Source organism: Spermophilus citellus, assembly GCF_964194105.1.
Source record: "Spermophilus citellus genome assembly, chromosome: 2".
NCBI classification, from domain to species: Eukaryota; Metazoa; Chordata; class Mammalia; order Rodentia; family Sciuridae; genus Spermophilus; species Spermophilus citellus.
The window spans coordinates 219,574,337-219,601,936 of record NC_138183.1 but is presented as its reverse complement, the minus strand read 5'-3'; the positions used below and the strand labels follow the sequence as shown (position 1 = coordinate 219,601,936).

General features: G+C 33.8%; 1 protein-coding gene across 1 annotated transcript in view; it reads right to left on the bottom strand.

Annotated features, from left to right (window-relative positions):
* Positions 1-27,600, bottom strand: part of ANO3 (anoctamin 3) — a 197,734-nt gene that overhangs the window by 31,343 nt on the left and 138,791 nt on the right. Inside the window, exons 14-17 of the mRNA XM_081279744.1 lie at positions 15,116-15,198; positions 14,563-14,703; positions 13,597-13,761; positions 3,860-3,896 (exon numbers count right to left, since the gene is read on the bottom strand). Of these exons, the coding sequence (XP_081135870.1) occupies positions 3,860-3,896; positions 13,597-13,761; positions 14,563-14,703; positions 15,116-15,198 (426 nt within the window). The remainder of the gene's footprint in view (positions 1-3,859; positions 3,897-13,596; positions 13,762-14,562; positions 14,704-15,115; positions 15,199-27,600) is intronic.

Here is a 27,600-nt window from a genome sequence, read left to right as displayed (position 1 = left end):
GCTTTGCTTTTTTGTGGCTTTTAAAAATAAAATATTTGGCGAAAAATCAAAGGATAAATTTTTAAAAATTTAATAACACTTTATGGTCTCATTGAAGAGTAAAATCTAATTTCTATTTAACAAGCTAGAATAGAATATGTACATGCACACATGTACAGTTAGATTGTATTATTTAAAGAAAATATCAAAAATTTTCATTATTTTAAATTAACATAGTTCACTGATTATTAACTAATAATTATAATTTCATAGACACTAAGTCATCACTGGTGTATAGATGTGGAATTTAGAAAAAAAGGAAAATTGTGACACTTCTGTTATATAATAACACGAATAACTTTTCTGCTTCCTACTATATGATTCCCCCAAATCATTCTTATTAGATTTTCTTCTATTATGGGCATAAAGTAGTTTAAAAGCACTTAAAAGCAAGTCAATTTAGTTTGAGTATTTTATTACCCAGCTGAAGAAAATTCAGCTGAGAATTTAAGGAACGATGAAACAGAGATTACCCCCATTAACTGAACATACTTTATGGGTCAGGTGACCAACTAAAAATTTTACTAATGCAGAAACTGATGAAAAAATTAAGAAAAGAAGGAGTGGAGGAGATCACTTTCCATAAAGTTGTGTAATAAACACATTTCTCTCCCAAATGAACACAAGTTCTATTCCAGGATTTCCGTTTTTGTTTTGTTTTGTTTTGTTTTGTTTGCTTGTTTGTTTGGTTGTTTTTTTTTTTTTTTTTGGATGAGGGAGAGGAGTAAAGAAACTCCTTAAGAGTTTCCGTTGGTCATATGTATATTTTATATCTTCCCCTTCTTAATCCCCCCCCAGAAAATCATTATGCCTTCAAAAAGGTATTAAAATACAAGAACAAATACAGAGCCGAACAATGCAGAAGACAGAGATTAGAGAAGCGAGAAAGGAAATAGACAGTACCTAACTTCAGTATATCAGTAAGCATGAAAACCAAAGACTAAGGATAAAATAAATAGTAGAGGTATGGGGAAGACTACAGAGGAAAGCTGATCTCTGCTGATGAAATCATAAAAAGACCTAGAATTGGAGGCAAAAGTTCCCCCAAACAGAAAAAATGAATGAAGGTAGGATAAGGTGGCATTGCAGAAGGGGCCTTCACATGGAAGTCTGAATTCTGACAGGAGTGGTAGCAAGCCAACACCCTGGGAATCCAGCAGGTGATGGCAATATGCTCTGAAGGGAAATTGAGCAATCCAAGAGAAACTACCTACAATCCAACACTTGGGATGTGCCACAAAGTGGCTGGGGTCTTGTCTCCCCTGCAGCACTGGTGAAAACCCCCACATAGAGAGTCCCCTCTATGCTTTCTAGTTCCTATTTTACAGAAAGGGTGGGGAGTCAGTTTATCTGGCATTTGAGAAAAGTATTTTACACTTAAGAGAGAATCTGAAACAAAGTGATAAGAGGAACACGCAGAAACTACATAGGGAACAAAAAAAAAATAAGCAAAGAAAGACAGACTTGTAAAGAGCCCTTTCACAAATATCCTCAAATAGAAAATAGAGGTTAATGGCTAGATTTTTTTTTCTAGTACTGACTTCATGTCAGACACTCTTAGAAATGTTTTATAAACATCAATTAAAAATGACACTATGTGGCATTTATAGTAAACACAATTCCCATATGTAAAAAGCAAATATGTGGCACCAAGAGGAAAACAATATTGTTGTTGTATTTAGAGTAAGTTATAAGGGAGGCTTCACTCCATGCAATCTCACTCCAGAGCCCACATTTTGAACATTCTGTTGTCTAATTAAGATACAGCATCTGTGAAGCAATAATTAGATGATATAGAAAAAAGACACTCAAAGAATAGGAAACTGCTCTAGAATGCAAAATATGAGTAGATATAAAACATTCAGGGGAAGACGTGAAAGACAAAATTGAAATTACCTTGAAGAAGCCCCCCTCCCAATCAAAAAATAATAAAAAAGTAACAGGATATGGTGAGAAACATCTGAATAAAAATAATTCCAGGAAAAGACAAAAGAAGGATGAAAATTATGGAACAAAAAATGTATAAAAAAGAGAAGCCAAGTTTCTGGGTTTCTAGGCTATCTTATGGCAGCTCTGCAAATGTGCCTACTACCTACAACTTCCCCTTGGGTTAGTTAATAGCATCAGCTTTGCATTGATGTCTGAGGCTTTCCCTGCTTAGTCTTGCTTCTTTTCATTGTACCTTTCTCAGGAATTATAAAATTATTTCATTACTAACTCCATCTCAATACATGCTTCCTGGTGGACACATAGATACCCACATTGTTGGAGCACTAAAAGTATCCTGCAAGTAGAAAATAAAAGGCTCTTATCAAAGTACATCACTGTGAAATCTCAAGACAGGAAAAGATCCAAAATTATTTTAGAAAATAAATGCATAAAAAATCAAAATAGATTACAATCGAAAGAATGGGTATCAACATGGTAGCAGAGTTCTCAAAAATGACACTGGAGTTTAGAAAATAGTAAAAAAAGTTTATTAAAAATCTAAGTTAATCTAATATTTTTATTAAAAAACTAAAAAGATTATTAAAAAAATCTAAGGGATTTTAGTTCCCACTTAGAATTCCAGGAAAATAAAAAATCAAATTTTAAGATAGAACAAAGATGTTTTAAAGATACAAAGCTTTAAGAAATTTATTTGTAGGAAGCAACATAAAGAACTGAGCCAAGAAAGAGAAGGGCATGGTATTCTGGAAGTAATAAGCAACTTAGAAAGAACAGTGACAGGCATTCCCAAGGTGCTGGTGAGAATGAGTCTAGTTTCAGGTAGCCACAAGCCTAGAATGTAACCCACCTGGATTGAAGACTATGGAAGACTTGAGAGAATAACCTAACAAGAAAATCAAGTGCATAGAACAAATTATATGTTTGAATATATTCAGAGGAAATTTAGTGTCTTGGAAAAAAGTGTGGGATAAATAAACGAATATATGCAGAAAGTTCAATAAAAATAGTCCATTTTAATGAAAAAAATAAACAGTGATGCTAAAACATAATTATAACACACATCATTTCTTAATATAAAAATAGTCATACAGACATAATTGATGTGAACATCAGTTTAGCTAAATATGCAGATATAACTACTTTGGAAGGAAGAGAAATAGCAGTTTGTATGTATCAGGTTATGCATAGGAGATATAGGGAATGGGGCACTGCAAGTATCATTAAGAACAGCAAGGATTTATAATTAGTACTTCCATAATAAGAAGGAAATAATAAGTTCTTCAATAATAAAAATCCAATAGTGGCACTAAAAGCATATCTTTAGAAATATATGGGAAGTAACAGAGAAAACTGATAAAATATTTAAAAGCATTTCTTAGGGGTATTAAAAGATAGGAATGGCTAATGTGACAAAGAAGTGATTTTTTTAATAAATATTTTCATATTGTTTTACCTTTAAAGTCATATATGTGTAGATATATAATATTCTGATGATAAATAAAATATGTATAATATGCATAATATTTTTATCATGAGAATATTATATATTTAATATTTAATAATATATATAGAATATTATATATAAAAATAAATATTGGTGGAAAACCGAAAGAATGGTACAGCTGAAGAACAAACATCAAGTAATAAGAACAGGGCTTGCTAATTTCTAGTTAGGATATATTGTAACTTCATGCATTGCCTCTCTATTTTTCTTTAATGTACTTCACCTTCTTGTACTACCTCTCATTTTTATTGGTAAATAATCATATAACTGAAGATATTTAAAATGCTAAAATATATAAGGTAATTATAGACCCATTTGATCATGTTATTTTCTTACTAACAAGTGAAGTAAGAAACATGGACTTACCTAAATTAGTGAGGAGGTAAGCAACTTTTTCATAAGCCTACAGTAGAGAGAACAAGTAGAAAATATTAGTCTCTTCTTTTTGTGAAGCCTGGTATTTGCATTTTTTAAGGAAACATTTAAAGTGTTTTCAACAAAATGCTTACATTTAAATTAAGTATAAATATTTATTAATGCATGATATGTAGTGCTTTGCATAAACATACCCCAAATAGATATAATATAAATGTGTACGAAAATACATATTCATGTGTACATTAATACATAAACACACTTATTATCTGCAACAGTGAGTCTTTTCTCTTGCCTATATTCACTTAATTTTAAACAAGAAAATATTTAAGCAAAAGATTGTTAATGGCTAAGCAGAGATTTGATCTTCAAATTATAGAGCCTTTTTTGCCATATTGGAAGGTCGAAAGCGAAAGTTTCTTTCTATTATTATTCTTGATAAACAATATTCCAAACCATGACAAAAACAGTGTGCAAGTTTTCATTTCTAAAGAAAAATAGTTTTTTAGGTTATTGATAACAGAATCTAAGATGAATGTGTTCAAGCTGTTAGTCACATCATGTACAACAGATTTTTATGATAACATTTTTCATCATCTGCCATCTTTTTCCTTCCCTTGCACTCTCTGACCAGTTTAATAGACTTAATTAAAGACACATACTTTACAATATTTTAAGTAAATATCATAGGAAATTATATTTGTTTCAGGTATAAGGCAGATATATGTTTGTAGGCATATGTGTAAACATTTGAATATTACTACATAACCACAAGATTCAATTAATTACTATTTAGGTTAGTCCAATAAGATGTTGGCATGTAAAATTAAAAGTTATTGATCTGGAACTGGGGTTACAGCTCAGTGGGGGAGCACTTGCCTAACATGTGAGTAGTTTAATACAGCCCCCTGAAAAATGATAAGGACTTGAACATTTTAAGAGCTGTTGACATTCCAGAGAGTTCTCTCAGCTGAACTACTGTGTTTCATCTTAGTTATGATTAAAATCTATCTCTTTCTAAGACATAAACATCTTGAGATAGAAAGATTTCAGACTACAATATTCTCATACTTTCCCATAATGTATGTATTTATTACTACACCCATACACTATTATTTTCAAATTTGGGGACAATTTCAGGAGTTAAGCAGGAGGGACTTCATCAAGTGACATGTAGTACTTGAGTAGCTGTTGTGCCTCTAGCACTGAGTTGAATGCTCTCACAGGAGTTGAAACCTAATTTCATCTGAAACTGCAATGTAGAGTATTTCACATGAGTCAAACAGTGCTTTACATACATTGCTATTCCTTTACAATAATTTTATTAAATGGATAAAATAAGTTTCATTTTACAGAACAGGAAACAGATTTATAATGTCAGGCATCTGGCCTGATAGAGCACTGCTAAGCAAGTATAATTAAGATCTGATATCATGGCTATCTTGTAACATCTATGCTATGCCTTGTAACAGTTCAAGATTCTTGTCTGAATGCCTAACACACAGAGCTTGTCTACAAACTTGGATCAAAATAAATGTAACTGGAAGAATATTCAGAAAGTTACAATACCTTTGGAGGAATGTTGTAAAATGACAAAAGATGTTGTACTACTGCTGGTAAGCTTTCTGGGGTACTTGAGAACCTGCATCATCCAAGGTTCTAATGCTATGGATGATTGGTACCATCAGGATGGATGGGCTGTACAATCAACCCATGCTAGTGATTGTTAACTTCAGAACTTCAAAATGCAGAAAGAAATCCTGTTTTAAATACACGAACTGTATAGTATATGGTAGCAATCACTTTGCCAGGGCGAGTTGTAAGAGCATGTGTATGAGTATGTGAAATGGAATGGAAATCTGGGAGAGGAGAGAATGAGGGTTTTAGGGAAAACTTTTCTGGAACCTACACATTACTCTCTCTCTCTCTCTCTCTCTCTCTCTCTCTCTCTCTCAAACACACACACACACACACACACACACACACACACACAATACCATATTGGAGAAACTATAATTCTAAAAATAACCCACTAATACATTTATAAGCAGAGTATTTTTATTCATATATTTTAATTAGGTCAAATATTATTTGTATGTATTAATTAGGTTAAAATATTCATTAGAAACTCTTAATGGTCAGGTAGTGTTTGTGTAACCAAACAACAATGAACCAGTAGAAACAGTTTCTACTTTCATGGAAGTTGGACTCCAGGGGGCAGAGACAAATAGCAAACCATACACAATTGCTTTTCAAGAGGGCTCATTGAGCAGAGGAATGAAGAGAGGGAGGGAGCCAAGCAAGAATGTGGAGCAAGCACCTTTAAGATACAGAAACAGTAGTGCAAATGCCCAAAGACTGACATGGACTTGCTTTGTCTTATGAGGGACTAGAAAGTTAGAAACTAGGAGTGGCAGCAATAAGAAAAAAAAAAATAGTTGCGATGAGTCACAGATCTGAGAAATGAACATTTTATAAGGGCATAGGTGGCCAAGGTATAAAGTTTAGAATTCATTCCAAACTTAGAAATCATCAGCTTTCCACCAATGCTTGTTAGAGTGTTATGCCAAAATTGAAAAGAGCAGCAAAGTCAGGAAAAGGACACGGTGGTTATCTGGGTCACACCAGGGAGTTCTACACTTGTTTTATTCCTTTGCACTCTGAGTCAGAACCCTTCTGTCCAGCCTCCACTATGAAAACAAACTCCAAGAAGACCTTTGCAGTATTGAAGAAGGCTATTGTTTACCAGTTATCTACCTTTCTGTATTTCTAGAAACCGTGGAAAAAGACATAAAAAAACTAAACAAATATGTTTTTAGAAGAGCCTTATTAAATGACTCATTTGGCATTGCCTCCTCTCCTGGGTAAGATGCGCACTCCAAGCCTTTGATCCACCCTATTCCATAATAACCTATTTGCATAACAATTGCTGATCAGTGGTAACCAAGTATTAAGAAAAGCTAAGTATATTTGGAAGCCTTCCATAATCAGGACCTTGAAAGAATCAGGAATGTATGCTCTGGACTCCAGAAAAGGAAACAGATCAACAATCAGGAAGACTCTAGAAACATCATGGGATACTTATATTAACCAAATGTAGTTAGGGATTTTTCTTCTTTGCACTTATGATGTGATCTCTACATGGTAAATGGATTTTTAAAATGATATGAGGAACACCAAAAGAAGTTCATTCATTTCAGGAGCTGGAAAGGTTTAACTGCATAATCCTAGAGTACCTCTGCTCAGATGTTCCTATATTTTTCTTAGGAATTACCTATTAAGCTTGATGTGAAAGAGCTGTCTTGCTGATGCAATGTTAATTAAAGTTTGACTGTGAAGCCACAAAAATACTTCTTTTCAGAGTGATTTCACATTTTTTATTTTTATTAATATGATTTTGAAATATTTCCTGATAGAAATAATAACCATGCTATGCATGGCATCTGTAAGTAGCACTGTATTTTCATGGGAATGCAAATGAAGAAGCAAAGGATGGACTTGGGAATGACCAACAGTTGGTTTTCAAATTCTATCACTGAAGATTTTTAGTTATATATTTTGAAAAAAAAAGTTAAACATAATAAATTGAAGCTTTAACTATTGTTAAATTATTTGCTACTTATTTGTGGAATATGTGGTTTCTGATGTTGGCTGTGCATCAAAATCACCCTCATTATGTTAAATCAATGATTCTCTAATGCTCTTTTAGAGGCTGATTGGATCAAAATCACCAGAAATAATTTTTAAATGTTTTGTTTCAAGTACAGTTTTTCCACAAAGGGAATTTGGAATGGGACTCAGGCATCTGCAGTTGTTTAAAAGTGTTTGAGATAATTTGATGTATACCAAGAATAGGAAACACTTTTAAAATTACCTTCATAATCTATACAATGGATTTGTAATCAAATTTTGATTAAATTGTTTATATTTTTAACCTCAGTTGAATACTTATTTAGGGGTGCCATGATTGACCTATTTTGAAATATTTAAGAATGTATAATATTTGGTTATTAGCTTGAATTAAAATAAGTGCAACAAGCTTGAAATATACTAAAAATACAGTTATTAAAAAATAATTTGAGCACATGTAATATGCAGCATACTAAGACATTTGGAGAATAAAATATTTCAATTTCATTCAAAGAGGATAGTCTAAATGCCTTTAGGCATTAACGAACAAAGACCTGGGGACACAAAAATGAGCAAGTGACAGCCCCTCTTCATATGAGCTGAACACTTTGATAATGGGAGAAAAGAGACAAGATATGTCCTGTAACAGGGGGATACTCACAAAGGGATTGCTTAATTCTACTACAGAATCTGATGGGTGAGAGAATTGGCAAGTCCAAGAACGATGTGAGGAGAATAAAAACAAAGACAAGATTATTCAATTCTATCTGTGAGACTAAAAAGAAAATATAGAAGAAGTGATTCTGAGCCAGATGAAAAGACAGTCTCCAGACAAAAGAAATATGCACATTTGAGACAGAAGATTCAAGAGACATGGTGTGAAGTACCAAAGTGCTACAGGACAGGCAAAAGTGATTCTGTAGGCTGGAGTGCAGGGTACAAAAGAGAGGAAAGGAGAGAAATTCAGAGAAGAGAGGAAAACTGGCTTGAAATAACGGAGGGCAAGGGGAAATTAATTTAGATTTACATCAGAGGAATTGGAAAACTTAAACAGTCTAAGGAAGGCACAAAATAAAATGATCAAAATTGCAATTTAGATAGTTCCATCTTGGTGCACAAGAGAGATAGGAAGAGTTTAGAATAGACAGGAAGACTAACTAATTAGAAGGCTGCTGTGACTGTCCAAGCAAAACATGACAAGTAACTGAACTAAGAAAGTGGGAATAAGAATGATCAGCAGGTAACTGCAATGTTTCCCCAGCAGAATTCACAACAGTCAGTCACTAATCTGATGAAAGAGTTAAAAGAAATGCACAAAGTAAAGAGTAAGGTTTCTGGCTACTATTATACCTTAAGAGCTCCTAGTTTAAAGAAAAAAAATTGACTGATGTAAATTATTGGCCATACTTAGCATTTCATAACTTAATACACATGGATAATAGTTGAAAAGCACATTGGAGTAATTGAATATATTGACTAAGGCCAAATTCTTCAATTGTGGAAACGGTGAAACAGGACTCTTGAATTCAAGTTATTAAGAAACTAAGAGCATATTTTTATTAGCCATATGTTGAGTTTGGCCTGAAACTAAGATAAAGAGAAGTAGCATCTGATTTTCTAAATGAACATGTTAGTGGTATAATATTTGGTATTTTAATCTATCCTTATTTAACTAAGTTCTTAAGTAATCCTATGTATTCAGGTGAAACAGAAGGGCTACTTAATAATTTGTGAAGTGCACTAGCATCCTGAGGAGAAAGAAAATGTGTAAATTCAAAGAGCATTATTATTTGATGCTGATTAAATCTCAAGACTATAACTTTTTTTTTCACATTGGTTAAGTTGGCTGCACATTCATTGCTTTTATGATAAATCTGTTTTAAAATCTTTTCCTTAGTTAGTTGCAAAAGCAAATGAGAAACATTTATATCTATTCCATTTCTATCAATCCCTGGATCATTATTCCTAAAGGGCCAATAAGCAGAAATGAACATTTAGAAAAACAAAGTTCTGACTTTTCCAGGAACCCTGCATGTTTGTTTTCTAGCATTAAGCTCACATGGAGCTGGTGGGATTTTGAGAATCTCAAAAAAAAAAAAAATGTTTTTTGTGACTCAAATGACACCATGCTCACCTACCTTCAAAGGTCTTATTTGTACAAACAGAGGTTCAATCTATTGAGTCCAGTCTTTGTTTGCTATAAAATGTTAGGAGCTTTGGAAGGAAAAAAATACCAGAAGCCTCATCAAACATATAAACTTAGAACAGGTTGAATCTGAACCTTATGAGAGAGAGAAAACCATATGTCTGAGAGAAAATGCTAGTTCTAGTTAGGGGATGTTAGCTATGAAAGGGACAGGTGATAGAACACTCAGACTTTAAGAAACTGGTGATTAAAAAGCAACTAGAAAAATATAAAACTAGATTCTGGTACACCAATGGAAACTTTAGTCACATTTTAATTTTTATACTATCAGTGATAAGAGAAAGAACTTTTTTGAAAAAAAAAATTGAGGGTCAAGCTTTCATCTCATTCAAAGACAGACTCTGATCATAGTTCTTCAGCTCAACTGAGATGATGGTGATTTCACTAGGTGGGAACAAAGGATTGAACACAGACCTGGAGTGTCTGTTCCAGAGCTGTCATGCTTAACTTACCAAGAAAAAAAAAATGAACACATTTGGCCTCTTCGTTTTCCTTTTCAATGACATATTCCTCATTGTCAGTTCATTAATTTACTCAAAATGTTTTTGAAGATCAGTAGGTCTTTGGAACAAATTACCAAATAACAAAGGAACATAGGGTACTATTTCTAAAGCTATAATAATTGATGGGAGGTGAAGTGGGGGAATAAAGAGACACAAAACCATTAATACCGATTACCTGCAATGGGTAAAATTATTTTATTGTGGTAATGTTGGTGGGGAGCATGATGGATTGAGGAAGGTGACTTCCACTTAATATTTTAAATGTTTTTATACTTTAATACTCTTTTACAATAGCAAGGTATTGATTTTAGAATTCAGAGAAAGGATAAAGATAATAGAACAAAATTATTACAACTGAAAATTGTTAGATTTTTTTTTTGGTATGACTTCTGCATGAATTAATTTTTTTTCTTATGTTGTCAGACACATTTGGCAAAGACACAATAGAGCACAGTATATATTCTCTTTATCTCCAAAGACACCTTTGAGTACTTAAATATTTATGAAGGGGTAATAGATTAAAGAAAAAGAGCAAAAAATAAATATCAATGAATGCAGATGTAGGCTGGAGATTTAGAAAGACTAAAGAAAAAAAAATATCATCATCATTACCACATTTGGAACTAACAGGAAATCAATATTCAAATTCTGTGTATTATATAAAGATGAGAAAAAATGGGAAAACAAATAAAATGCTTGTATTGTGTAATAAAGGAACAGGAATAAAAATAATTATTAAAGAAAATAAAATCTAAAATACTAACAAGAAGCAAATATAGAGAAAGAAATTTACTTGTTAGCTTCTTCTGTGCACTAGAAGAAGACACATTTAATCTTTCAACACCCTATGTGTTAGTTTTTATCTCCTTTGTTTGAAAGATCAAGAAATTAAAGTTTATAGATGTTGCATGGGACACCCTGGTTCACCTGGGTCAGGCAGCTTCACTTGCATACAAAGTCCACTGCTTTTCATCAGGAAACCAGGTTGAGGAGCCACTGTCCTGACTGATGAAAGCATGGACAGGCTTGAGAGAGACAGAGGGGAGAGGGGAACACAAATGAGGAACAGAGGATCTGAGAGTGTGTGCGGGGAGGTTGCTCAGCCACCATAAATGTTTAAGTGGTAAAAGTGATCCAGTCTATGTGGCTGTGGTTTTAGGAGTGATTCACATATAAAGTACAAAAAAAGGAGTGCATTTAATTTATGATAGAATGTTTTAAAAGCCAAATTGACACCTGTTTGTAAATCAGTAACTCCATAGAGAGAGAAATATGTGCATGTTCAAAAAGAGATATATTAAATCAAAAGCATGTGTTACATATTATCCATTACTGAGAGATAATACCGTAAACTTTTGATTATCATTCTTTTCAGTTTCAAAATCCAAGTACATGTGTGTGTGTGTGTGTGTGTGTGTGTGTATTCTAGAAAATTAGAATTACGTAAAATTCTGTCTCCTTCTTGTGGAACTTTATTTCATGTTCTTAAATAATATTAAGATAGCATTTGAATAGGTTATATATTATATTATATGGATCTGAATTACCATTATCTTACCCTTGATCAGCTACTAAGTCTCTTTTCCTTTTCTTTTTTCTTTTTTTGCTATTTCAAATAATAATATGGCATTACTACCCTCTATATGAGCTATAGATTATATGGTTAAGGGTCTCTTTAAAAGAGACAAACAGAAGTTATTATCAAAGATTTGTGTTTTATTAATTTTAAAAAGAATATATTGATTTTAGAAAACCAAGAAAATTCAAAATATATGGTAAATATAATATACTACAGTAAAAAAATCATATAAAATCTTATATTCCAGAGAAAAAGCCTACTAGTATTTTGATTTATAATTGCAAATATTATCTATTTGGCTATAAGTGCTCTTTAGTTTAATCTTTGATACCAACTTTGTCAGATATATTTTTAAAATTCAAGTTATTATAATGTTGTTCAAGAAATATAATATTTTTGCCTAAATTCTAGATTAATTTGGGCAACTATAAACTATCTGGTGTTATACTTTTTCAATGCTTCCTGTACCCTTCAATCTATGACACAAAGTCATAAATTATTTTGTGTCTTGTTTGGAGATATTATAAACTAGATTCTTCTTCTACAAATTAAATCAAAACTGAAGAAAGCTGATTAAGTGAAAGATGTTAAGTATTTTCATGGCATTAAAATTTATACTTTTATCACAATGAGTATTCATTTTCCCTAAGGCCTTTTATTAACTTTCTAAACTTTATTATTATTATTTTTTTATTCGTTGTTTAAACAGCAAATCCTCCTCCTGGTAAAATATATAACATAAGCATTATCACATTTGGAAATAATACATATTACCTGTAAATAGTATCATTATTTATGCATTGTTGAGCTACCTTTATAAATTATCTCATGATGTACATATTCTAGCATCAACACTTACTATATACGATTTGCAACAAGTTTTCTTAAGTTCTCTAAATCCCAGTTTCTTCATCTACATAATGGAGAGAATATCAACCTTGTGGGATTTATGGAAGAGCTAAAATAAAGATATTATTATGGATGTGCCAGTTAGTGTCACCTGTTTTCAAAGACAATTGGCTTTTATTCACAGACTTTGTTGAACAGGTAGGCACAGGCATAACATCACTTCTTAGTCATAGACATTTGGTTTATGAGTCAAGAAATGCATGTGGTGTTGAACCAAAAAGATGCTCTCCTTGAGAAATCAGCACCTAACCTGACAAAATGTTCACATATTTAGAGCCAAAGAAAACCAAGGCATAACAATGTCACAGCACAACAGAATGACAGAAAGAGAGGTCACAGATAGGTAGAGAGCTTTATCCTCCTGACAGAAGAGGGAAAATGTTCATCAAATGTTCATAAAGAAGTATTGTGAAGTGGGGATGGGGAAAAGAGAGAGGATCAGGGAGACAAGAGGAAGAGAGAGAGAGGAAGATTGCTTTTGATCCAGAGAAAGAAAAATGGAATAGCTGTCTGATTATTTTCCATTTCACCTGGGGCCTTGGAAACAAGACTGCACTTTCAAACAGATTTTCCTATGTCTTTCCAACAAATTCTATGAGATTGAGCTTATTTGAGTGATTTTCTAATTCATACAATCCCTTATTTGTTGAAAATCACATAGCACTATCTCTAGCACTTATATATTTAATGAATAGAAGTTATCACAAATCTAGATTATGAACTCAAAAGGCAGGGAAGGCAATACAACTAGCATCAATTTTCTTTTTTTAAAAAAAATCTATTCTTTAAAACATATGGATGAAATGTACATATATCCCTAGTACAAAGGTAAGAGTCCTTTTCCCTGCCCATCCCCTATTCACCCATGGAAAAATATGACTGTATGACTGTAAACACTCACAAGATTCAGCAACATGATGATTATGAAATTGATACAGACAGCAGCAGCAGATGTCGCAAACTGCCAGTGTTGTTTGATGAAATTCCACTTGAATGATGCGAACCGTTCCATGACCACCAGGCGGTACACCACAACAGCAAACACAGCAGTGATCACCAGAGAAATCTACAATGTGGGAAATGAGAGAAGACACCAGTGTTTTGCATCATTAACAAATCAGAAGCAAACACTGTCCCTAAGAGTTGAAGGTGTTAGACTTTCTAAGAAAGAATACAAGGATTAAATTTTCTCTCTTAACCAAGTGAACTACATTAGAGTCAGAACAGTATAAGATTTAAACTTAAACATGATAAATCTGAGAGGTAATGCTTATTTTAATTAGATAATGCAACCATTTCACAATGCATACATACTTCAGGACATCAAGCTGTACACAACAAATACATACAATTTTATTTGCCATTTAAAATACACAAATAGGAAATGGGAGTGTAGGTCAGTGGTAGAGTGCATGCTTAGCATGTGTACAGTCTTGGGTTCAGTTAACATAAAATAGAATAAGGTAAAACAAATAAAACATCAAAAACAAAAAGACACAAGAAATGTTTAAGCTGTTCTAAGTATAAATTTATCATACTAATGGGCAGATTCTGTCCAACTTTTCTTTCAAATGGAATGCTCAGTTTTAACACAGGATATGCGATTAATTGCAACTTGGATATTTTCATTTTATTTTAACTTATGTATGCTTCTTTCAATGAGAGTTTTATTTAAAGAAGTGCAAAATTTTCCCTTCTAAAATGCTATTACCAGCTGTGATTTCTATTTTAATTGAAAGAATTACCTAATATTGAAAAGGACAAGGTTTCTTTTGCACTCTCAGGGTCATAAAATGAGTTGGGGTTACATTGTGTATTTTAAAATCTGGAATCCCACAACATTCTGATAGTGATGGTTGTACTCTACCATGAAGAATATCCCTGAGACAGACACAAGAAGACGAGTGATTTTGTCTGATGAAGGCTGATGTGGCTCAGGTTTTCCTGTGATGGGATTTATTACTTCCATCTTGTAATACTTGGCTTCAAACTGGGGGCGAAGTGTTTCCTACAAGAGAAACTAAAGTTATTTCAGCATCAAAACCATAAATTAAAATTTTTCCTCTAAGAATCAATAGAAAACTTCTAGATTTGACCTATTTTTACAATGTCTTCACAAAGATGCAACTTACTAAAAATAGGATGCCAATTACTTTCCAAATAAACTCTAAGCTATATTTTAATTAGTATAATTCTCCACTAATGCAATTTAAGGAAACATCATAGCAGTAGTTTAAAAAACACATACTTCATTATTGACCTCTGTTATCTTCATGAAGTTAGAGATCTTGTTAGTAAAAAACATTGAGGGAAGATCTAATGGTGTGCAGCTGCTCCTAGCCTGGAGGTCTGGGCTTTGGGTAGTTCTCAGCAGCCTGTGATATACCAGTTTCCTATCTCCTGGTTTCCTAACATCTCACCTCTTCTTCTTCCCATTCAATAAGGTCCCAAGCATAGGTCAATACACTTCTTCTCCTTTTCCAAAATTCCAGGAAGACTGTGGCTATAAAATAAAAAATGATGACAATAGTAATAATAATCCTGTACCCAAACCATGAGACATTCTTTTGTTCTTCAGATGAAGCATTTTCAAATTGTTAAATTAATAAAATTAACTATTATGAAAGCAATATTGAAATTTCTGTTTTCTTTACCCTCTTCTCTCTCTCTCTCTCTCTCTCTCTCTCTCTCTCTCTCTCTCTCCATATATATATATCACTCCATCAGCATGCCTTCCTATGGGGGTAGTAGGGTAGGGGGTGGTGATTTCTTTCACTGAAATTGAGCAGAAGTCTTAACATGATTCATCAAAATGCTATGAAAGGTCAATATTTAAAAAGATAACTATTATTGTTCTTTTTGACCTGCACATGCTCATTCAAAATTATTCAGAAGACTCAAAGCCTTCTCCAGGTATGAAAACAAAGACCAGATGCTATTTGTTCAGGATCCCGGAAAAGAATGGTGTGGGAGAAAGACAGGAAACGAGCAAAGTCATGTTGGTGATAGGAGAAGAAGCAAAAGAGCAAAGAAAACCATCTTTGTTGAATATTCTTTGTGGACTATGCATGGACTGAAAGGGCTTCAATGAAAATAGTATGCTTGAACTATCATCTAAATATTCTGCAAAAACAGCTAAGAGAAAGATTGTTTTCTTTCTGGTAAATGGAACTAAGAACTCACATACATGTTCTTAAACATCTATGGTATTGTTCATTCATGTGTCTACCGATTTGCTGTTCTCTTATTTTGGTAAAGGGACTCTAACATCAGAGGTCTTAGTATTTAGTGTGGGGAGGGATGTTATCTTCATGAAGTTAATTTGAATCATAATATGAGTTAAATTAAGGAAGAATTACAGTGCAAAGAGAAACAAATGTGTTTGGGGGAAAAGATTTCAGGAAGTTAATAGACCAAAGCAAGGTCTTCCTCTCTGTTTACTTTCATTCTCCTCTTGAATTCAACAGAAAGGAAGGCCATGGAGAGATTATTGTGAGGTTCTCTTTCTTTTTTTCTTTATAATTGAAAATCAATACCAATATTGATTAGAAAAAATACAATGTTCATAGTTGCCTTACCTTACATTTTATCTCACTTTAAGATTTACAAAACCCTTTCTCACAATTTTAATTGTCACTCTCAAAACAGTTCCAAGGAAATATGTCACATAGTGTTATTACTTGGATTTTGGAAACAAAGGTGCTTAATCATTTGTGCCCAAGATAATACGATCAATAAATGGCAGACCTAGGGGTGAAACTTGCTAGTTATTCTGCACACACAATGCCTGGTTGATGCAGTCTTTAATCTCAGTCTTTCTCTCCCTCCTCCTTTCCCTCCCTCTTTTTCATACCTACCATAAAGATCTTTGTCAACCTCTTGAGGTTATGTTCCTGTTTGCACTGTGGTCCTTCCTTCATCATAACTCTTACAATGTAAGCTAACTTAACAAAGATTACTCTTATACTCTGCCATCTACTAATTTTCTGTAAAGTTGTAGAAGAGTACATATGGAAAAAAAAACAAACCAAAACAACAACAACAATAACAACAAAAACCCGGCAAATTCCATTGACAGCAAGACCATTTTAAAATGGTAGTCTGCAGTACTGTTACCAATGAGAGGATCTAGGAATCAAGAGGGAAGTGGGATATAGAGGAAGTAAGCAGAGGAAAAGCCATAGAGGATAATCAAAGGGAGAAAAACTCCACAGTTTTAAATAAATAAGAAAATACAATGATTACAAACACAGGACATATAAATTTTAATATAGGGAGAACATGGATCACTAATCCAAATCAAGTCTTAAGGTTTCAGTGTGTTGCCTATTGTCTTCTTAATGTATCTTTCCAGCATATACTTGAACTAGAGGCATCTGACACAAAAACTAGGGAAGACAAATGTTATCTTGTGTTTGGCATGATTATAAATGAAGGTAAGAACATTGTGGAAGATACATGGGATCTTTCTCAGACTGAAGAGCGTTGTCTTTGAACGTTATATTGAAATAGTTTATCTCAGTTTGAGATATATTCATTTCATTCATGGCTTACTTAGTTAAAATCTGAAGTGAATGAATATTTTCACTCTTAGAAATTAATTAGAGGGCTGGGGATGTGGCTAAAGCGGTAGCACGCTCCCCTGGCATGCGTGCTGCCTGGGTTCTATCCTCAGCACCACATACAAACTAAGATGTTGTGTCCGCTGAAAACTAAAAAGTAAATATTAAAATTCTCTCTCTCTCTCTCAAAAAATAATTAATTAGAAAGAGGGCATACAGAATAATTTACCAGCATGCCAAGCACAGAGGAAGGAAGCAAATTATCCTTTAATGATCCCTACACTAAGCATATCAATAAAAATATAATTATAATAAAACAGTCAATGTTGAAATTTAAAACAGCAGTTGCTGCTAAGGCTATAGCATGATTGATGAGTTACACAGAAACCATCTGAGGTGATTAAAATATGTTTTAATTGAAGTGATGATTATACAAGTTCATGTATTTTTCAAAAGTGATCAAACTGTACTTAAGATCTATAGATTTCATTGAATATAAAGAATACCTCAATAACTAGTTTTTAGAAAGTCTCTCTCTCTCTCTCTCTCTCTCTCTCTCTCTCTGTGTGTGTGTGTGTGTGTGTGTGTGTGTGTGTGTGTGGTGCTGGGGATTGAACTCAGGGCCTCATGCATGCTAGGCAAGTGCTCTACCACTGAGTTACTGTCCCAACCTGAAAGTAATTTTTTAAATACCAAGTGGTTAATTGTATTATTTTACTTGATCCTTAGCAATACAGTGGTTTTCCCCAGTTTTTAGCAGTGAGGAGTTCTAATCCTTCTGTGAATAGCTGGAAGCAGGAACTGCAAACCCAAATTATAAGCAAGGCAACTAGATTGCAGCTGAAGGGTAGGCTGAACAATTAAAGGTCTGCATGGTTCTCTGACACTGCTGTTTTAAGGAGCCTTGAATTAGAGAAGAGGCATTTACTTATGCCAAGACCTCAGCAAAAGGATGAGGCAGCACCCAATTTCAATGACATCAAGGTCCTCTCAGAGAGGTAAATGTGGAGGCAAGGTTTAAACAGAGAAGGAAAGGCTGAAGCTCACCCTGAAGTAGAATATGACCAAGTCCATCTAAACACATTCTAATTCCAAAAATACATAATGAAATACAGTCCTATGTTACCCGAGGTCCTCATCAAGATGTGACCCACTGGTGAACATATTATTGCCTGTCCACTAGAGTAAAACGTCTTATTCAAATGATGGAAATGGGGGATGGATGGCTGAGAATACTGAGATCTTAATTACCCTGATTGTTTTGTCTCAGAGAAGCTATATGAAATTAATATCATCCTTGATATTAGAAAGATAGAGAATAAAAAAAAGGAGGTTGAACTATCATGTAGTTCAGAATTGAGAGATGTGCAAGGACCTTTCAAGAGGAAACAGAAACCCTGTGAAGGAGTCCATGAATCAAGGACTTCCAATAATGCACCTGATAAATCTTCAAAATGGCAAGCAAACAACAGTCATTTTATTATAATGGGTGATAAAAAATTTTGCATGTATACTTAATTTTGGGATCCTATCTGGATCAGTTAGTTTCCGAAGCAAACACAATGAGAGAATTAATGAGAAGCATTAATAATAGCAGCCCTGCCAGGTTTTAGAAGGGGCAAATATAGGAAGGGTTTAAGAACTAGATATTTGAATCAGGGAGATTTATAGTTAAATCTTACATTTATGTTAAATCTTAGAGTTTTAAAATATCCCTGTGCCCAGGTTCTACCTTAGATCAATTAAATCACTATCTCTGGAGATGATCCCCTAGCAACAGAATTTTTTGAAGCTTCCAAGGACTTCCAGTGTTGCAGCCAACATTGAGCACTATCCCCTTGAGAAGAAGCGGCTGTGCTGATAAAAGGCAGAATGGAAATCAAAGTCATGGCAATTAACTGTGTAGAACCTCAGTGCCAGAAGCGTAGTCAAGCTGTAGTCAGAAATGAAGACTAGGATTTAATTGTTTACTTCCAATTATTTATAAAGTATTTTAATAACCCCTTTAGATACATTGCTTATAATGTCTTTATCATTCGCTCTCTCAATAGTTCACAAAAATCTGAGTGCCAGCTACTTTATTGAATATATATACAAAATGTGCCTCAAAATTTTTATTGTCCACAGTTTCATAGATTACAAATTCAGAATTCTGAAAGGTGAGGTGACTTTCCAAAATCAAATAGATGGTCTGAATTTAAGTCATCCTAATTCCAAAATTCACAATCTTTCTACCATCCAATGTTTCCCCAGATGTTAATGGGTAGACTTGAAAATAAAGATAGTGTAAGGTGAGAGTGGAAATCTGAGAGCAAGTTGTGAAAGCCATGAATAAAGAAGTATCCTGGAGATATGTAGATATAGAAGTAGAAAGGAGAGTAGAAGTCAAACAGCATGGAGTTCACAGGAGGGAACCCTGGTGTACAAGGTCACAGAAAGGATTTTCTGGGAGGAGCACACAAGACAGGTGGTGCATGGTGAAGAGGGGAAGGAGGTGTATTAAAACTTACTCAATGTTAAAATATAAATACTTTAAAATTGAAAGGAAATAAATCAAAAGTCACTGCTTTCTTAAAGAATGAATTGTCACTATAGATACAGAAATAGGTATAGAAAAATTAGATATATTATACATATATCATGCTCCAAAGAATGTATACCAAATGTGAGTGGATTATGGAGAACTTTCACTTTCTATACCATACCCAGTGCACAAGACAGCATGGGCAATTATGTGTTTTTTACCATTCCATGTGGAATGTTTTTCAACCATTTCCCTTGTTCCTGTAAAACTGGGTTGACTATGGAGTTGAGGAGGACAAGAAGCCTCCACCAGAGATGGGAATTTTCCTCCCCTTCCTCTCCTTCACTAATAGTAAATAAGAAAGAACATGGTTAATTGACAGTGCTAGTAATCTTCACCCATTTCTGAAACTGAACTTGACCAATTTTTATTCTATGAAGATTCATGTCAAAATAAGAAGGTACCATAAACTTCATCATGTCATGTTATCCAGGAAAGTCAGTTTTCATATAAGACACAGAGGTTAAAGGAATGTTCCAGAAAAAGCTGAATATAAGACTGCATAACTCTGTTCCTTAGCAACTACACACTATAATTATTTTTATACCTGACTCTCTGACTACAGTGGCACTCTTCAATGTTAAAAGTAATTTCAAAGATGCATATGCTATGTCTAGTCCTTGTACTTTTATTTCCTTGTTAAAGTTAATAGCCAAAGGAACAGACATACAGGGTCATATTTGCAAAGGATCTTAAATTGAAACCAAGGCCCAGTAGTTGAAACTTACCATTGACCTTGTTTGGAAACTGTCAACATGTCCACAACACTTTCTTACAGTTGCACTGTTGGTTATACTTATTCTAATACCTGATTTTTTCCTACACTTGAAGGTAAGTTCTTTAAGCACTTTTTTTTAAAAAAAAATTTAGGATTTTTACTGTTTGGCACAAATAAATGTTCAAGAAATTTTTTATTAAGCTGAATTTAATAATTGGAGAGAGTCCATCAACTGTGGTCTTAAACTCTCATACTCTTTCCATTATTCCAGGTTTTCAAATTATGCTCCCTGGAAGTTCACTGGAGATAAGGTGAGAAAAGGAGTCTCTCACCTAAAAAGTCCCTTTCTTATTTGTTTAATGTATTGAGTAATCAAGTTCAATTTTATTTGGGAAAATATTTATTGTGTTTTAAAACAACTTTGCTACACTTTTAGGTGGATGTATTGAGAAAAGGGAGAGAAAAAGGGTCAATTTCAAATACAAATGAAGTTAAATATATCTGAATATGGAGGACAAAAATAACTTCCAAGTATTGTTTTCATCAGAATAGATAGAGCCCTTCAGTCTTCTCAAAAGAAGGCTCAGCTGAAACAACAGTGACTCAGAGAACAGCTCTGTGCTTGCCAACTTGGATTACTCCCAAGTGCTACTAAAGACTCTCCTTCATTCCTCAGATTTATTTTCAGTAACATCCTCAAGCATAATGTACTATTGCATGAGGTAGAAATAGAAACCTTGATAAACAAGTTCTACATTTAGCAGAAAAGTAAGAATATGGAACATTTTAAATTTCCATGTTGGGGGAACACTACTATTTTTTGTTGTTGTTGTTGTTAACATCTTATGGAAGTACAATTAATGGAGTTCTGTGCATGAGTACAGATATAAGAAGCATATAAATATGTGTGAAGGGGCAGACTTTGAAGAATTGTTCTCAACTCTACTTGTCACAGAGTCAGATCAGGAACTGGTTAGTCTAGACCTGCTGGTCTTATTGAATTTCGTCTTGGTCTAACGATACAAAATCTCTCTCTAACTTTACTTTCAATTTTCCTTCCCTCTTTCTCCTTCTCTAACATTAAATAAAAAAGAACATAGTGAAGTCAGCATTTGAACCCTGAATACTAGAAATGTTCACCAATTTCCTGAAATCAAATGGCAGCAGCTTTTCATCATAGAAAACTTATGTAAAAATAAGAAGGTACATATAAACAACATTTCATTATGTTAAAACAGAAGAACTCTAGCAGGGTGCAATGGCAGGTACCTGCTCAGCACCAGAGAGGCTGAGATAGGAGAATTGCTTGAGCACTTGAGCTCATGAATTAGAGAAACCAGCCTGGGCAACATAAGATCCCATGTCAGAGAGAGAGAGAGAGAGAGAGAGAGAAAGAGAGAGAGAGAGAGAGAGAGAGAGAGAGAGAGAGAGAGAGAGAGAGAGAGAACTCTCAACACAATCTTGACCACATTAGACCCTTAAGTTTGATGCAGAGGTCCTCTAAAGCTAACTCTTCATGTCATTCAATATAGATTGCCACTTGTATATTGTATATTAAGTAGACATTCCAGGAGCATTTGTTCAAATAGAAATAGGGATTTCTATTTAGTTGCTATTTTGATTTAGTTGTTAAAATATTAGAGGTATCTACACAAATAAAAACTTCTAAGCCTTTTTTCAAAATTAATATTTTCAATTGCAAGGTTGATTTTTTTTCAGGCCTTTTCTTCATTTTGCCATTTTTCTACTTGACAAACTTTTAAATATTCTATTGAACTTTTTCTTATAAATGTAACACCAGCAAAAATCACTAGACCAAGCACTGCCTTTTCCACTTCTGAAATCCAGGAACTTTGCCTTTTCCACTTCTGAATTCCAGTGCTTGAAATATACTGGGGTTTCAATTAATAGATGCTAAGCTAATTAAACATGTAAAGATGAGTAAAATACCTTTAAAAAATGTCCCACCAATAACAACAGCTACTGTTAAAATTTTTAGTGTTTCCATCAAGGTATTTTTCTTGAACAGAATATTTAGGACTTTATACATTACTGTTATTCAGAGGTATGGTCAGGTATAAGGGAAAATAGAGGGAAAAATGAGGCTGTAACTGAGGTCTTTCAAATCTTATCCTTCTTATTGGCTGGCTATCATCCACAGGAAACTTCACCAGGAATAATTACCTTTACAGAATAGTTTATGGCCTCCAGAACATGGCTCCAGTATTGAGGTCTATTCTGATTGCAGACGGCAGGGTCTTAAACTTTGTTAATTATGTGCCTTTCAATCTATGAACATCACTCTGAAACTGGTCTAATCTCTATGAGATCATACTTGACAACATAGATGAAAGCCAATCACTATAAAAATGTTATAACTTCACTTTTATAATAAACCATAAAATTTACCTTCTTAATAAAATAATAGATGAACCTCAAAGCACTATACACTGAGAAACAATCATAGTATGGTAATGAATAAAAAACATGGATTTCATTAGAAATGTTCCAGGTTATAAAGGTGCATGTGTATATGTATATGTGTGTGTGGGGGTATGTATTTTTTATTATGTTTTTTGATTTGGATAAATAAACAATGATAAATTTCTGTTTTCTGTAATTTAAAATGAGAATAATAATTTATCCTCTGAGGGGTACTGGAAAAATGACGTGAGGGACAAATTCTAAGTGCTCTGATCATGCTCAGTCTACTCAAAGGGTATAGTACATTTTAATAACCAATTTTTTTAAATGCTGCTAGTTGTTATACATAGAAAACTTTGTAGAAAAACTCTTCATTTCCACAGCATATGAATACTGTACATCTTTGGGTGTCTTGGTCCAAAATTCAAGCAAATGCCATTTTTTTTCAAATAATATAGCTTTGTTCATATTTACAATGTTAATGAGTCTAGAAGCTCCATGTAGAACATAGACAGAACCTTTGGCTTTCTCCAACATTGGGAGGTAAAGTGGGCCTGACACTTTTTGACAACTGACTGATGGAATATTGCATCAGGGATACATTTGGTCTGAGTTTAGTAAAGCATATTTAGATGATTCACAGGCACTTTCAGAACTTGTTCAATTCTTGTTTACCATCTAAACTAAAAACAGGTTCTGAGGAAACTCCTTCCAGTTCATACACTGATAATCTCAGAAGATTTGCTCATACTCTATGGTGCCTAAGACTGATAATGGCAGATAAATAAGATTTGAAATATACAGATCTTTAATCTATGGGAAATTTCAAAAATTTTAACTCATCTATGAAAGACCCTAGAGATTTTCCCAAATCACAATAATCTTAAAAATGCACTATATTAACAATAATACATTATGAAGTTGAAATAAACTTTTCATAAACTATCAATAACAAAAATTAACTTTGAATTAAACAAGCTAGAAAGAAATACTGAATTGCTTTTATAATTTCTCTTTAATGCATTTTTCAAAACATCATTATGAAGAGGTACTTTTAAGAAGCAGGAAACACAGGTCAAAAGCACTGCAGAAATTTATCAAGCAGTTAGTTGATTAAAATACTGTTACTTTTCAATATTTTGCATTTTTGTGTATGTGATTTTGGAGCATTGGTGGTGACCCCTTTTTCTGTTCCTTTTCTGGTTTTGAAATGGGTCTCCTTATCTCCCACACTAATCTTAAACTCTTGGGCTCAAGGGATCTTTTCATCTCATTCTCCAGAGATCTGTGACTGAGATACTTGCCCTTGTACCTCACTTTCATTTTTTTACTTTTGTGCCTAATTTAGTATTTGTATTTTTGCATTCTTTTTCTTATGAAAGACCTCCAAAGATGCATATCCTCTTTTCAAAAATAGCTATAATGCTTTAAAAACATAGGGGCCTGCCACCCTGCTACATATTCTACATGTTAACTCATTAAATCTTTGCAACACTTCCATATACAAGAACTGTTATTGCTATTTTACTGGTAATGATAACAAAGCTCAAAAAAGCATAATGGACCTTCCTCAAGGATGAGCTCAACTCTGTACCCCAGGTCACTGGGATTCACATGACTGCATTAGTAGGTGAAAGTGCTATTCAAGGGGAGAGATTCACAATAACCCTGGTGTCATTCTTTAAGAATTCTGTTCTGAATTAGCACATGAATATATGTCTTTTTTTTTGTGTGGCTCAGAATTTCTAGAACGCTCAGCTTCCTTCAACAAATGGGTTTTCACTGCTCTCTACAAAGTGTTAAAGGTTCTTACTTTCCTTTCAATGGAGGTGAAAGGCATAGGCATTGTTAGTTGCTGCCAGTGAACTTGATTTCAAAATCCTTCAGGTCATGAATAAGTTTCCTTTTCCTTCTCCTTTTGGGCCATGAAACAAATCAAGATTCTTCTTCAGAGTGTATACCTCTCTTCCAGGCAGCTTATTCTCTCGTCTCAGTCCTCTCTATGTCGCTCTGATCATGGCTCAGTGGTGAGAACACTTGTCCAGTAAACTCTGTGAGCTGCTGTTACTGGGAATGTTAATAAATGATTACAACTTTTATAAATGAAATGCACACGATACGCCAGGATTTTCTAATTATCTGCCTTGATTTTTGTTCAAGAAAAAATTAATAAATCACTTGAATCTGGCCCTAAAGGTGGCAAAGTAAGTTATAATGTTATCAAATCTTCTAGTTTTGCTCCATTTTTAAATGTATGCCTGGTTGGAACTTCACTTAATCAATTAAGTTCGTATAAAAATAGTTAAATTGATAAATTAGGCAAAAGTTACCCAAGAAGATTGGACTCTATAATGAAATTAGGGGTTTAAAGGAAGACATTTTGTATAATAGTATATTTCATTACAGAGAAATGCATCAACTGTGGTACCTGTACACAAGAGAATGTCACATTTTTGTTAAGGAGAGCAATATCACTTCCCAACAGGCTGTACTTGCAGATTGAAGAGGTGTTTGAGTGCTAGGAATAGAAGTCTCTACCTTAAAACTATTTTCTCAGCAGGTAGCTAGAGACAGCCCAGAATTTTCCACATTAGCAAGACCCCCCATCCCCATATTCAACACATACAGTTTTCTCACCTGCCACAAATGGCCCCATCAGGACAATATCATGGTGCCTTTTATCCCTGTTCACAGTTACCTCAAGTAGCCCACAGTTTCCAGATTATCCCTCTACCCATGTGATTAGATCCTCATACCCTTAGAAGAATGGGGATTGCTTTTGTGATGATCACCTACTCCTCCTCAACTCTTAAGACACTCTCACTATGCCATTTTACTTGGTCAACAGCCAAGTCGTTCACTTCCCCTTACCATCTTGCTCTAATTGAAATCTGGGACTAACCTGAAATCCTACTTTCCATTCAATACCCTCAAGGAATGGCTATTTGTTACCCAAGACAATAGGTACTGAAGATGAGGAGGTGAATTTGTTCTCCTCTCTGCTTTAAGACCACTTATCTCCTTCTTCAGAGATGCACAGATTGGAATCTTGCATTATTGATTCATACTTCCTACTACCTCTCCTTATGGCAGCCCTCCTACTCCCTGAGGAACTCACTCAGCTCTCTGAATATTTTCCAACTCTTGTCTTATTATAACTCTTATCAACTTGTCACCCAAAATAGTTCTTACAAAATTATAATATACAGAGATAATGTTTCCAGTATCCTGGATTCTCAGTTCTTTGATCTCTATCTTCAAAGTTGATTTCATACTTTACTCCACTCATGTACTCCCCCAGCAGACTTATATGAAGGATAGAAAGTTCTCCATAAATTTTACTTATCATCTCAATCTTTCTAGTTCACTTCCTATAAATCCCAATTCCAACAATCTCTCAATTCACATTTTAAATCCATCGATCCAGTCATAAGCTCACTGTCCTTCCTCTTGCCCTCACTTTTTTCTTTATGTAGACTGTCAATCATCATTCTAACTCTGTGCAGATATTCTCAACTTGCTAGCTCTTGTCCCAGTCCATCATAAGCCCTTGGTTTGAACACAACCATGGTTAAACCCCAAACTCCATTTACCATCTATCTACGCTCATGCACATTAGTATAGCTGGATAATAACACAGGTATGCTGAGTACCTTGATTTATTGTAAATTAATAATTATTAAATATGAGTGGATGCTTGAAGTTGCCAAGCTAACCTAGTCTCTCTTCTTTATTTTAACATCCAGCACCTACATTCCTATCGATCTTGGTTGATAATTTTGCTGTCTACTTCATCATGAAAAGGGAAGCAATCAAAAGAAAAGATTCTCCTGATCCACATCTAGCTCTTTATCGACAATTGTGTTCATGTCCTCTACATTCTCACATGAACGGAGATAAACATATCCCTCGTAACTCTTTTGTGAACAAACTCTCATCCCTAATGTAAAAGAAATGGCTCAAAGATCTACATATACATTCAAATATGATCACTGTATCTCAATGTCAGAGCACCAGCCTGTCATGTTTAAGACCCTAGGTTCAATTCCCAGTACCACAAACACATATACACTCACATAAATACAATCGAAAGAATCTTTTTAAGTGAAAAAGAATCAGATTTCAGATTTGAATGAGCCAAAAATAGGAAGAATATTCCAGATAGAATAAAAAAGTAAGCTTACAGATGTTTTAAATATAGTATATTCACTCATTTTTGCTATTACTATTGTTAAATGTATTTATTTACTTATACATAATTCACTCACTTATTCATGAATTTATATATTTAGTGAGCATTACTATGTGCCTGATCTTAGCCTAGCTCTCTGTATAAAGCAAAGAAAAATGCAAACAAAAATGTCTGTTTTCATGGGCCAACTTTCTAGTATAGGAATAGATAACTTAAAAACATAATAAGATACAGGGTATGATAGATGGCAGAAAATGTAATGGCAGAAATAGGCAGGGAGGAGATCAGCTAGAACAACAACAACAACAACAATAATGACAAAAAACAAAGGAAAAGAAAAAGAGGCTGTAGTTTTAAAATGTGGTCATGGAAAGTCTGTAGTCAGGAAAAAAGAATTAATTGAAAATGAAAAATTCACTCATTTT